The sequence below is a fragment of the Rousettus aegyptiacus genome, unplaced genomic scaffold (genome assembly GCF_014176215.1).
Source record: "Rousettus aegyptiacus isolate mRouAeg1 unplaced genomic scaffold, mRouAeg1.p scaffold_m13_p_1, whole genome shotgun sequence".
NCBI lineage: Eukaryota > Metazoa > Chordata > Mammalia > Chiroptera > Pteropodidae > Rousettus > Rousettus aegyptiacus.
Window position 1 is genome coordinate 143,608,619 of NW_023416284.1, and position 13,454 is coordinate 143,622,072.

The window sequence follows — 13,454 nt, forward strand, 5'->3', positions numbered from 1 at the left end:
GTAGGAGGGGATTACAAAAAGAATACTAGAAGGTGGGACTCATTGTGGAGAGTACTTCGGAGAGCAACTTTCTCCGCTTCCTCCCAGTTATGCTCTGGCTGATGTAGTGATACAGGACATGGAGTAAGGCAGCTATGGGGGTAAGCCTGGTCAGCAGCAGAGGTATTAAGGACGACCCTTAAGTTTTTGACTTGAGAATCTAGATGAATGGTGGTGCTCTTTGTGAAGACAGAGAACAATGGAATGAGTTTGGAGGAAAAGATCATATATCTGGTCTTAATATGTACTAAGGCCGAGATGCTTATGAGACCTCTGAGTAGACATATTGAGTAAGCAGCAAAATATTTAACTCTACAGCTCAGTTGTGATCTGGGATGGAGCTATAAATTGGGACTTACTGGTATATAGATAGATAGTTGAAAGTTTGGGCTTCGTTTTCTGCATGGTCTATCCTTGTCCTGCGATCAGATGTTTCATCTCTCAGGCAAATGAACTGCCTTTTAAGATCTTTTGCTGTAATAGCTGTCAGTGAGTGGCCTAGAGAACCTTTAAATAACATATAAATTCAATTTAACATTTAACAAATAAAAGCATTCACCAACCAGGCCCACTCTACACTTGAGGGTCTACTTAATCGAAAGGGCCATTATATGTACTAAGCGCTTTCAGTCATCAATAACTTTCCTGCTTTCTCAATATCTGTATCAACCTTCATTTTTTACCACCTTTGCATATGTAGCCTAATACTCCTATATTTGATTTCTAATGTGTTTACTTCACAATACATTTGCTGCTTTCCCCTTTAAATAAAACATTTTGTGGATTAAAAAACACATAAAAATATCATTTCTTAAAAGTGTTGGTGGGCACCTAGGTGTTTTATGTTATTATTATTTAAACTATATATATCTGTCACATAAACCCTCTTTTATATGCTTGATGCATTTCAAAAAAAAATTTACACTCAATAGCGTTTAAATCTGAATAAATTCAACATTTTTATTAGCAATGAATGATCTAAGATAGTGTCTACTTTATAAAAAAAAGGTTGTTAGTAAAATTATAGGTATTTATAATCACAACTACCAGCATCTTTAAAGTCTTGGATATGTGAGTGATATAAGTTTGAACAGATGCCCAGCAAACAATAAAACATGACACGGCATGTTTTATTAGCTTGTTAATACATGCCTTGGGTATAGTGTGGGGGATAGGTTATGAGTAAATGTACCAGTGAAATACACCCCAGAGTATCTTAATGCTTTTATACAATATTCACTGTTTTAAACCTCTTGAAATATAGGTTTCTTTTTAAGACAGTTTTTACGTGTATATGTATATCAGAGATATTTTTCACTTCAAAGAAAGGAAAATAAAGTTTTTCTATTTCTAATCTACAAATGAAAACTTTCAATATGAACTCCCTTCTACTTTGATAGGTTAATTAGCTTCTTTGAACTCAAACTCACTGATTCCTTCTATCTAGTCACCCTCCCCTGGCTACTTTCATCCATTTTTATGGGAATAGACTGCAAGCCCTAGATTTTCCATCATTCTGTGCTTCTGTTTGCATACCGCACTATAACGTCCCCATGTAAAACACTTTGGTTTTCTCTGGCTGCCTGAGGATCAACTGCCATATGAAGATCATGGTAACTATCCCAACCAGGAAGTTCATGATCAACTAACTACTTCGCTGAAAACAAATGATCACTGATTTCCTTCATCCTGGGAAGGCAAGACTACCTAAGACAGAAATTTAAGAAAAACTCACTAAAATGTACAAGATCACACTGGATGTCATCTTTGAATTTGGATTCAAAACTCATTGTGTTGGTGGCAACACAACTGGCTTCGGCATGAATTACGATTCATGAACCCAAACACGGACTTGCAACACATGGCTTGCGTGAAAAGAAAAAGACCTCAAGAAAATAGTGGACCGATGTCACCAAAAAAAAAAAAAAAAAAAAAATAGTGAAAGAAACACAAGAACAGAGTGAAGAAAGTCAGGGGCACTTCAAAGCCCAAGGCTGGTGCTGGCAATAAGAAGGAGCAGATTCTACGGCCACTTTACCTGCAGTGATTTGCAGATTTTTCATAAGAGGATTGGCAAACTATAAAAATTTTAAGAAAATCCCAATAAAAACCACTGTAGATGCTTCATGAACAGCTCTGATATGGCTTTCCTGAAACTCCAAGTAACAAACCTTTGCTCTCTCTAGCCTGGGTAGGGTTGGCTTTCCAGTTACTTTGTGGTTCACAGCCCTGAAAGGCAGGGCTTTGGACCTCAGGCTAGAAGCCCTCAGTCAGCTCCTCAAATCAGAATCCTAATGACAAGCTTGGTCTGCATCTCCAGGTCCCCACAGGTTTTCTGACTCCACCTGACTCCAGTTCAACCTAAGTTCAGTGGCTTCAAACAACATTTATTATTGTTTATGCGTCTGCGGGTCAGCTGAGATTCTGCTACTCTGGATTGGTGGCTCTGCTTCTCACTGAGAGTCTCTGGGTTGGCCCATCCTTCTTGGGCCAGTAGTCTAGGCAGGGCATATTTTTCTCATGGTGATCGCAGAGGCCCAAGAGAATCTCCAACTGGCCAAAGCAAGTCAAATGGCTGGGCCCACAGGTGAAGGTAAGTAAGTATACCTTAGCCCACTCACTGGTTCATTGGTCCTTTTTAAAATCTTTCCTAGCAAGGCCCTTTGCTCCAGTTCTGACAATAACTTGGTCTCTATCTTAGCTCGCAATGCAGGTCATCAGTTACATGGCAAAAGACATGGATATGTATATTAGTTATCTATAAATTACTCCAAACTTAGTGGTTTAAAACAATCATAAACACTTACTATATCTCACAATTTCCATGGGCCAGAATTTAGCAATGGCTCAGCTGATTCCAGCTTAGGGCCTCTCATGAAAGACTAGAAATGCTATATTCTGCAAACCAAGAGACTGAAATGATCCCTTACAAATACCCTATATTTCTAATTATTGTCTACTACTTTTAAAAACATTCTCGCGCCATGCAATAAATTCTATGGGAAAATGTTGATCAAAGCATAGTTAGAAACAAATAAGACTGTGATATGTAAAGAACAGGTTAGAGATGGCGAACGTTGACTCAATTCCACAAAATACACAGTGATAGAGTAATAAAGTAGGAAATATAAATCGTAAATCACTTAATAAGTTGAGAGACAGTGTACCTGCTAAACTTCTGGGCCCTTGCCCTCAACTTGTTTCCACTGCCAACAATCTTATCTGTTGCTTCACACCTGTGATTCCAACACTCTTCCAGCTGGTCTTTCTGCTTCTAATTTCTCTGACTTCCAATTTATTCTATTCACAGCTTCGACAATAATCTTTATCAAAGATCTCCTCATTGTATAAGATCCTATAGGGCTTTCCTTCTGTTTACTATTTTAAATCCAAACTCTCCAAAACAAATGTTCAAGCTCTACCCACTAATTCACTGGTCCTTTTTAAAATTGTCACCCTTTCCTAGCAAGGCCCCTGTGCTCCAGCTCCGATGAACACTTTGTCTCCATCTCAGCTCTCAATACACACGTACTTGATTTGTCTAGCACAGTTGCTAGCACATAGTAGGTACTCAATAATATTTGTTGAATGTTGAACAGGCCTAGAGGAATAATTAGGTAACCCAAAAACAAAATATTAAGTTTCTTTCCTTAGTTTTAGTTGAACATGTGTCCAAAGCACCTTCATGTTTGGGTCATATATATTTTCTTAATATCTATCTGCCTCTCTGAACTTACTTCCAATCACTCCTCTGTTTATCCACTGTGTTCTAGCTGGGTAGGCTTTCTTTCCATCCTTGGGTACATTAAGCTGGTTCTTCCCTTTGGTCTTTGAGTTGCCTCCTCTTGGATGCTTTTCCCTCTGTATTTACACATAGCTAGCTTTCTGTCATTCAGATCTCAGCTTAAAAGTTACCTCCTCAGAGGACTTCTGTGGACATCCATTCATTCTAAAGTAAATCCCTCAGTCCTTCACTATCGCTTCTCCCTATTTAGTTCTTTGCTGTGCAGTATCACTATCAGTTATTTCTCTTGTTCATTTATTTGATTGTTTATAGTCAGTCTCTCCACTAAAATGTAAGCTCCATGAGAGCAAAGATGTTTTATTCACTGAGCACTTGTATTGCTAGTGTATGGCACACAGTAGATTCTCAAAAGACATGCTAAATGAATGAACAAACAAATCTGCCTTCCCAGACAATTCTCAAAGACAACTTCCTGATCCCAACAAACCTCAGCTTTTCCTAATTTGCTTCTCCTATACCTTCTAAGATTCAACATAAAAGAAAATTACCTCATTCAAGAAGTTTCCCATGAACCACTGCTAATTCTTAATGCTGCCCTATTTCCTATAAATTTAGCCTGTACCAGATACTTTTACATGTGACCTTAGGGTAAATCACTTTCCAGCAGTTTCATGGGCATGTTTTCCCTCTGAACTATACATATCATCAGATCCTTGAGGACAGGTCCGTGTTTTTTGTTGCAGTTTTGTTTTGAATACTCCAGTAGCTGTCAGTGTGTCTACTGTATACATAGACGCATTTCAATACAAGTTTCCTAACAACTTTATCAAAACTGCCTAATATAGCGCTATGGCTAATGTAGGACTCATGATAACAAAGAATTCAACCAGAATCCGATGAGAAACACTTCGTCTAGATTTTCTAAATTCAATCTCTTTATTATGTTAAAGTATCAGGAGATAGAATTTTACTCTTTTAATTTTCCATCAAAAGAAATATCTTCACTGAGATATGAATTACTACATATTCGCTGATTTCTGAGTAGATGCTGGGAGAATTGGCTGTTTGTAATTTTATGTCAAAGGTACTATTCACTATATTCGCCAATATCCATTATTTGAGGGCTCATCACATATATTCCTATTCGTTTAATTTTAGAAAAAAATTTCTATAGGAAAATTATATGTAGCATTAGTCCTCCAACAATGAGAAAATCAGAACACAGCATATTTCTCTTTTAGTCCTAACTGGGAAGAAACAGTGTCGGATTCAAGCCCACTTAGAGCACATCCTGGTAGTACTGATGACCATTTCAACTTCCTTTCCATATACTCTATTCTATTTTTAGTTTTGTAAACTTTTTTGTTTATTTGTCTACCAAAATTCATTTACCCATAAGTCAACAAAGAGTTATTCCCATATTACCTGTCTGGAGTTCTTGACTTTTTTATCTGGAGAGTATGTCAGCACCTCAACATTAATCTGATGTCAACTAAACTCATCCACTTCTCTCTATAAACAACCCTCTTTTATGCCAAATCTATCATCATTTTTTTTTTTTCTGGTCAGCCAGATGCAAAACATTGGTGCCATTTCTGATTTGTTATTCTCATGCCTGAAGTAACCGATAGACATATTAAAATAAGCACTTAAGGTACCATCAACACAAAGGCACCATAAAACTTATAGGGGGAAATTTTTATATTTGTTATTTTTTGAAAAAAGTCGTTACAACACAAATCAAAAAAATAAAATCACAAGAACTGGCACTTCCAGCCAGATGGAGCAACAGGATTGGATTTACACTCCTACCTGAAACAGCCAAAACACTTGACAAAACATATGAAACAAGAGCTTTTAAGGCATTTGACATTTAGCAACAAAGGGCAGTGGTCTCTGAGAGATGTGAAATAAATGAGTCTTAAAATTGTTTTGACTTATTGCCAGGAGGAATGGTAGGTCGCAGTAGAGAATAATAGCCGCCAGGAGTTGAGGAGATGGACCTTGGTGTCTAGAGAGGCCAAAGGGGTTAGAGTTAGGGGTTAAAGTTCACAGAACAGAGTACTAGAGATAAGAGATCTGCCTAGAGATCTCTGGAGATATACAGAGGGTTTGGATATGCTTATTATCTTGATTATTATGATAGTTGCATTGGGGCACACATGTATCAAAACAGCAAATTGTGCACTTTAAATAACTGCAGTTTGTTGTACATCAATAAAGCTGTCTAAAAAAATCTACTCCAAGAATTCTAGGCCTCTCTATATCACTAATTTAATAAATATTTTTAGGTTACTACTCATGTGCTAGGCACTGTTCTGGTATTAGTAATATGATGATAAACAAAATCCCTCCTTGTATGTAGTTCATATTCTTGTAGAAGGAGGCTGAAAATAAACAATAAGGAAAATATCATATGACAACTGTGATTTTAAAAAAGAAAATTAAGTAGGGTAGCTACTTCAGATTGGGTAGAGGGTTCTTTCTGAGAAGTTGATATTGATGTAGAGATATGAATCTCAAGAAGGTGCCAACCATTTCGAAGTGGGAGGAGAGCACCCCTGGCCTTCATTATTATATTGGCTTCCCAACTGTCCTCATTTCCCCTCCAATCTCCTGTAAATGACTGCTCAATTAACTTTCCCAAAGGTTAATTTGATTAGATAATTCCTTTGTTTAAAAATCTTCACTCTCTCTCTTATCTCAATTACCAAATATGGTATTAGCTCTACATTCTCACATTATAAGTCTTCACACATGTGATAAAACCTACCTTTCTAGTCTTCTCACTTTTCCTTTATTCTTGCACGGAGGAAGCCCTGATCTTAAATATGCTTTCCTACTTTTGATAATGCTATTTCCTCTGCCTGGAATGCCATCCTTCTCCATCAGTGGATATCCTTCCCATCCTTAAATGTCCCTCTCAAGTATCATAATCTCCTTAGTATCTTTTATGATTTTCCCAAGCAGATGTGACTGTTCACATTTCTCTCTTGTTATGTTTCTCAATGGGCAAAACTCATCTTGTTCGTTTTTTAATATTTTAGATGGCACAGAGCTTTGCAGGTAAGAGATATAACTTTCTGGAGGACTGAATTGTCTTATTTTTATATTTTACTTGAAAGGTGATTGAGAGCCAAAGAAAGAGAAGCATAAAGATAAATTGATGAACAGAAGTTATCTTGCCTCGCAAAAACATAATAATATTCCTCATAAGAGAATAATCTACTGAAAATGTACTGTGTGCTTGGAAAAAGTAGAATGAATCTTTATAGTTTCAGTGCCTCTGTTAAAACCAGTTATTTTCTAAGAAAACTGGATTCTCTTTAAAAACCTCTCACTTTCCTTTCATGTTCTAACTTGAGCAGAACCTCTGAGGATAGGGAAAAGGTATGCTGTTCCCCATTTCAACGTCAACATGAGTTGAAGACACTTTCCTTGATTAGATTCACAAGGGGGAAACAGGAGTGGATGGGAAATAAACAAAAAGAATCAGAAAAAGAGGATGTTGGAATCCCCAAGATCACTCCCGGGTTTGATGATTTGTTAGGATTACTCAACAGGACTCAGTATGTGGTTGGATTTGCATCTCTGGTTTATTACAGCAAAAGGACACAAAGCAAAACCAGCAAAGGAAAAGGTATATGAGATGAAGTCTGGAGGAAACCAGGTACACGTTTCCAAGAGTACTTCCTCTACCAGAGGAACTAAAGAGGAATTTTCTACTCAAATGGCTAACCTTGTAATCAGCAATTTGTTCAGCTTCTGCAGACATGTTTGCCATATAGGCTGAAGGGCAGGGTGACCTTGAGATCAACTGAAGACTCACCCTCTCTTTTGCTTGTCTGTCTACATAACAGATGTATTGCCTTTGCCTGTTAAGCCCTGTAAAAGTAAGGTTACCCGTGAGCTCAAGGCCCAGATCTTCAGAGTGCTAGCTCTCCTGGGACCGCTGGCATAATAAATCTGAGTTCTCTAACTCCCCAAGTGGTGCTTGGTTTCTCACGGGTCTGATTTTCCTCCAACAGAGTCACACAGGATGTGTTTAATTCCTCCAAGAATTCACATGTGTGAATTAAAATATGTGATAACGCATGTGAAATATGGTCTTCCAGGGTAATTCACTGGAGCTTGGTGCTCAGAGCTTTTTTGCTGGACATCCTCGGCCTAGCATGTACCAAAATTCTAGAAAGCAAGTGTTCAGCATAAATCGCATTGTTTGAAGAAACAGTTTAGGTACAGTGAGCTGCTTATCAGTTAGAGAATGGTGGAAACACTCCTAAAATCCAAGTTCCCAGATGCCAGCCACGGGCCAACCTGATAAGCAGTCTTTTCTAAGGATAGTAAAAGCCTTGTCTGCATAGAAAAATATTGAAAATATTCTTATTTTTTGATTTGAGAATCTTACTTTCGGAATTTTTTATACACAAGATGTTCATCACAATATTATTTAAAATAGTAAAAAAAAAAATGTAAACAAAGTAAGTGTCCAAAAATTGTGGAATGATTCAGTAAATTATAATTATATTTTGGAAGCTCAAAATGATTATCTTGAGGAGTAAAGAAGGGAAAAAAATTATATAAATAATAATATTTAAAAATAACTAAAAAATGGGAGAAATGCAGAATGAAATTTAGAAGGAAATACACTAAAATATAATCATGATTCATTTCTGGGGATGGTTTATATGAAATAACTTTTATTTTCCTCTTGACATTTTTCTATGCTTTTTATTTTCATTTAACAAACATGTATTACTTTTATAATTAGTAAATAAGTTATAATAATAAGATAATTATGTTAAAAAGATTATTTATTTATTTAAGAAGACCAGTGGAGAGTGATCATGAAATTGGCTTTAAAATTGCTAAGCTTGAAAACATCCAAGACATAGAAGTAGGGATGTCAAATAAGAGGTTGGAAATCAAAGATCTGGGTCAGAGATATAAATCTGAGAATCACTATTTGTAGATGAAGATTAGAGCCTTGAACTAAAAAATGATTTTAAATATAAAAGTCTGTGGATTCAACATTTTTTGCTAAAATGTTAACTATTTAATGTGTATAGTGGGAACATGAGTACAAAGTACAAGGCAGAGCTTGATTGGGGAATTCTTAGACTGGCAAATGACCATTTAAAATATAATTTTTCTATTTAATATGCTTCTTTCTTCAATTAGTTAATGAAAAAAACAGCAGAGGGGAGATATTATAAACATTAGAGAAAGCACAGTGATTAATTTTTATTATAAGGAAGAAATGGTTCACAAACTACCAAATGTAAAATTAAAAATGTTATTTTTCAGAATACAGAACAAAGGATACATTTCCTAAATTACTTTGAAAGTTTACATGATCACAATCTACCTACAATTCGTTAAGTATTACTAACATGTCACATAAACTTTCATAGTTTTAAGCAGAGATTATGTAATTATTCCACAAATTCTTCTGGAGAAGGTGATTTCAAAAGTATTCAGTTCCAATTCCCCTCGATTTGCTTTAATGCACTTACCCTCATTACACAGATACTACTCCACAGAAAGCTTTTTTGAACTACCCCATCACTGCATTAAGTTGCCATATAGAAAACAGACTACTATTGTATCCTCTTATCCCTAGAGAGATGAAATGGTTTGCAGCTTATTTTAAATTACAAACCAATTCTTTTGTGTACTGAATTGGCCCAAGGCTAGGGAGGCTGTGCAACTCACTTCCCACATGACCTCCACTTGTGGTGGCTTCCCAGTTGTGCCAGAACATGAAAACCTTGAAGGCACTTCATGTGGGGCAGTCACTCTTTGCCTCTGAAGTGATTCCTGGACCAAGTTAGAAAAAATAAATTCTGAACAGCCATTCCTATGGCTAGTACACTCAGAGGGCAGGGGGAAAAAAGCCAGAATTTTTCTGGCTAGGAAGGGAAATGTGGTTAATCTAAAGTGGACCTGGGGCACAAATGGAGACATCGAGAAGCCCTCCTGCTGCTTCAGTTCAACTATATATTTTTGCTTCCGTTATAAAAAAAAAAAAAAGGGCTATTTAAATATTTGGGCTATATTCAGAAATGTAACTACTTAATAAAGGTCTCTAGTGCTTTAAGGGACTATGTTTGGGTCAGTGGTGGGAAAAGAGAGCAGATGAATAAAGCATTGTTACAGATTATTTCGAGCAAAACTTGTTAGTCTCAGTCAGCAACTGCTGTTTGGTTCACTCATGTATGATCACTAGTCCTTCAAGGACTTTGTTGCTTCTTCTTTTTTCCTTCCCAGGAAGAAACAGACTATATGGGACTTGGAGTCAAAAAACATGGGTTCAGATGATGTCGCTGTTAAGCATGCATTAACAATTTCCAGACACTATGATTCCTGCCATTTGTCATCTCTGAATTTTAGGCTTTACCTCTATAAAATGAGTATGCCAATATAAGTTATTCTGTAGAATGAAAGTACAAGCAGTGAAGTGCTTTCTAAGCATTTATCATTGTTGTTGCTAGTAGGTCTTCCTGACATATAGAAAGTACTTAACCAATGTTCACATTATTAGTGAACTGGGCTAATTATAGTGGACAAATAGTAAAGATGGATCAATCAATAACCTTAAAACCAATAATATTTTCACTTAAAAATGAACATATTTTTAATTGTAAAATATTAATATTTTACATAAAACTAAGTTGAACCCCTTGGAAACATCCCAGGGAAAAACAATGTCTCAACGACTAAAAGAGGTCACTGCAATCATCATCTATGGTGGGATCTCAGGTGTGGCAGATGGATGCTAGCAAATCAGGTTTCATTAAGGTGCAGAGGCAGTGGAATGAGAGGTTAAGAACCTGAGCTCTGGAGTTCAAATGTCAAATGACAAGTTGTATGACCACGGGCAAATTACTTAATCTTTTCTCTTCTTTTTTTCTATTTTTTGTTTTTAGGCGAGGCAACCCTTGGTTGACCTCACAGATTGCAAGGACCTTGTCACTTACAATCCCTTATTTTTTATTTTTTACACCTACAGCACCTGGTCTTCCTAGGTGGTCTCCCATCCAAGTACTAAACAGGCCTGACCCTGCTTAGCTTCCGAGATCAGACGGGATTGGGATTGTTCAGAATGGCATGGCCTTAGATTACTTAATCTTTTCTAAATCTTAGTTTTCACATATGTAAAATGGAGAGAGAAGTAGCATCTGCTAGTAGGATTTCTGTGAAGATTAAGTGAAAAAACATAGGTGAATACTTACCACAGTGTTTTTTGCTTAGTTATCACCATCTTCCTCATATTATGCACAGGATGACTATCTATGAGCGGAACTAGACTGGAGTCCTTCATTTTACAATCTGCTAGTTAATGCTGAGCCGTGGTGAACTATGTATGGTATGTTTTCGAAAAAATACAGCAGAGGGGAACCACTGTGGTCATATATCCTGCTGGGTTTCCAAATAGCACTATGCTGCTTAGGCAAAGTTAGACATGCCTGCTGGGAACTGCAGTTCCTTAAACCAAGAATTAGCAGAAGCTCAAGGTACAGTTCTTCACATTTCACTTACCACTCTCTGAAACATTCAGAGTCCTTGGGTTATACTTTTAAATTTCTTATCCAAGTCACTCATGCCCTATGCTTCACTTCCAATAAAATTTATCTTTCTTTTTTCAAGTGGAAATGTCAAAAAGCTTAAGATGTGCAATAAATGCATATTTTTTCTAATTTGCAGTGAGTGAAGTTTTGCTAATATAGAAGCTAAAGAAGTTAGAATAATGAAACACTAAGACAGGAATCCTTTATAATAGTGCATACCATGTTAAATGACGATGGTGGTCAATGAAGCAATTGCTTCACATTCAATATCCTACTGAAATGAAGTAACTGCATTTTAAGAAAATAAAACCAAACCTTTCTTGAGATGTCCTGCTAAATGAGTCAAAAAATCTTAAGCCTAGATCTATAAAATTTATCAAAATAATCCAACTGTGCAACCATCCTACATCTTATCACAGAATATTTAATAATGCAGTAAATTCTGATCTTGGCTATAACAGATATTCCTCTCTCACACCCTCAAAGTCATCTTCTTGAAATCATGTCTACTCCTCTGTGACATGAAAGGGCCTCTTCCTCTGTGAAAATGCTAGGCCCAGTCATCTCAGTACGAGCTGCTCCTCCATCCCGCTTGTATTCTGACAGCACTACCTGTCAGCCAGCAAAATCTTGGTGTCTACTGGGCTGCTGCAGATTGAACAGACTGTGAATCCAGCTAAAGGATAAGAGGTTGTTTTAATTGGCTAAATCTGCTATGTACTAAGCGTATGGCTATGAATTTGTAGCCAAAACACTAATCTAAAAAAAATGTCATGTGCAATTTAAACACAAAACAAAAATGACATTTTCGCTCGTCAATCCTGGTTTTGCCATGAGGGTTTTTAACCTAACATTTTATAATGACTACCAATTCCTTACCTTTGCTGAAGTAGAATTTTCATGATATACTCCTTGTACCAAGTCCATAAGGGCACTTGCTAAAAGTTCCACAACCTAAAAAGCAAGATAAAAAATTAAAAGAAACAATTTCAAAAATTTATCCCTATTTTTACCTCAGAATGCCTCAGAAGGCTTAGTAGCTAGGCAGTATTTGTGTCTGATAGGAAAAAAACATTGGGGTTATATGCAAAGATTCTGGCAAATGGCATTGCCCACCTGGATATTAAGAGCTATGATCCAATTTTTTTCAGTCATAATTTAAGCAAAGAGAAAAAAAAAATCTTTCAAGCATAGCATTTAACCAATATACATGAAAATCCAGTAATAGCCATTTTGAGCATAAGCTTACATTTCAGATAACTAATGAAATCTTAACCCAATTTATTTTCTGTATGTTTATTTCTGTCAGGTGGATACTTCTTAAATATCCCCATTCCGGGAGCCATTACAATGTTAATTATCATACTTAATATAGAAAGAAAAGCAAAAGCAAAAGATTGGTGAACCTTTCAAACGTGTTTACTCGGTTGTACTTTAAATGCACTGTGGATATATTCTGTATAGGGATCCTAGGTCAAACATACCTTATTTTCATACCTTAAAATTTTTACAGAAACACAATATTGAAATTGTATTAATAAAACCTGTATTACTTTCAAGGCTCAGGCTATTAAAAAAAAATTGAGCAGAATCGGAAGCTTTGAACTTGTTCCAGAATGTAAAACAAGCAGAAAACACTAAATGATCTCTCTGGAACTACTGTACAATTTAGAGTTGTTTATATAAACCGTCATAATTCAAAAGGATAAAACAGTGCTATTTATTATAACGTTCACTGCAGCCATTTCAAACAAGAATTCCTCAAGGCAACCCCATCCGCTTCTTATGAAGTCTTACTATCTTGTATATTTAGCTTCCAATATTATTCAGTCCTATATCTGATTTCTGCTTCTTGCTTCCTAAAATTTAGTTCAGTTCTGATTGAATTAAAGGATTTGGTTTCAGCTTTTATCATTCTTGTAATTGAAGACATTATTAAGCCAAAGGATACAGACCCAAACAACAAGATACTTCAATTTCAGGTACCCTGGATTTAATAAACATTTTCTTAGAGGCAAATTACATTAATTTGTAGAAAGACTTGCTTTAAGATTTTAACACATGAGCATTTGTCTTCAAATTTATATTTACATTCATAC

At 36.2% G+C, this 13,454-nt stretch overlaps 1 protein-coding gene and 1 pseudogene across 4 annotated transcripts in view; both read right to left on the minus strand.

Moving 5' to 3' along the window:
- The window catches only part of PDSS2 (decaprenyl diphosphate synthase subunit 2), a 212,975-nt gene that overhangs the window by 57,579 nt on the left and 141,942 nt on the right, over positions 1-13,454 (minus strand). For all 4 annotated transcript variants that reach the window (XR_001598218.2, XR_001598219.2, XM_016155738.2 and 1 more), the window contains exon 4: positions 12,235-12,309. Coding sequence is in view for 2 of the 4 variants with exons in the window: in XM_016155738.2 (XP_016011224.1) it covers positions 12,235-12,309 (75 nt within the window). In the remaining 2 variants the exon portion in view is untranslated. The remainder of the gene's footprint in view (positions 1-12,234; positions 12,310-13,454) is intronic.
- On the minus strand, positions 10,788-10,906 carry LOC118606891 (annotated as a pseudogene).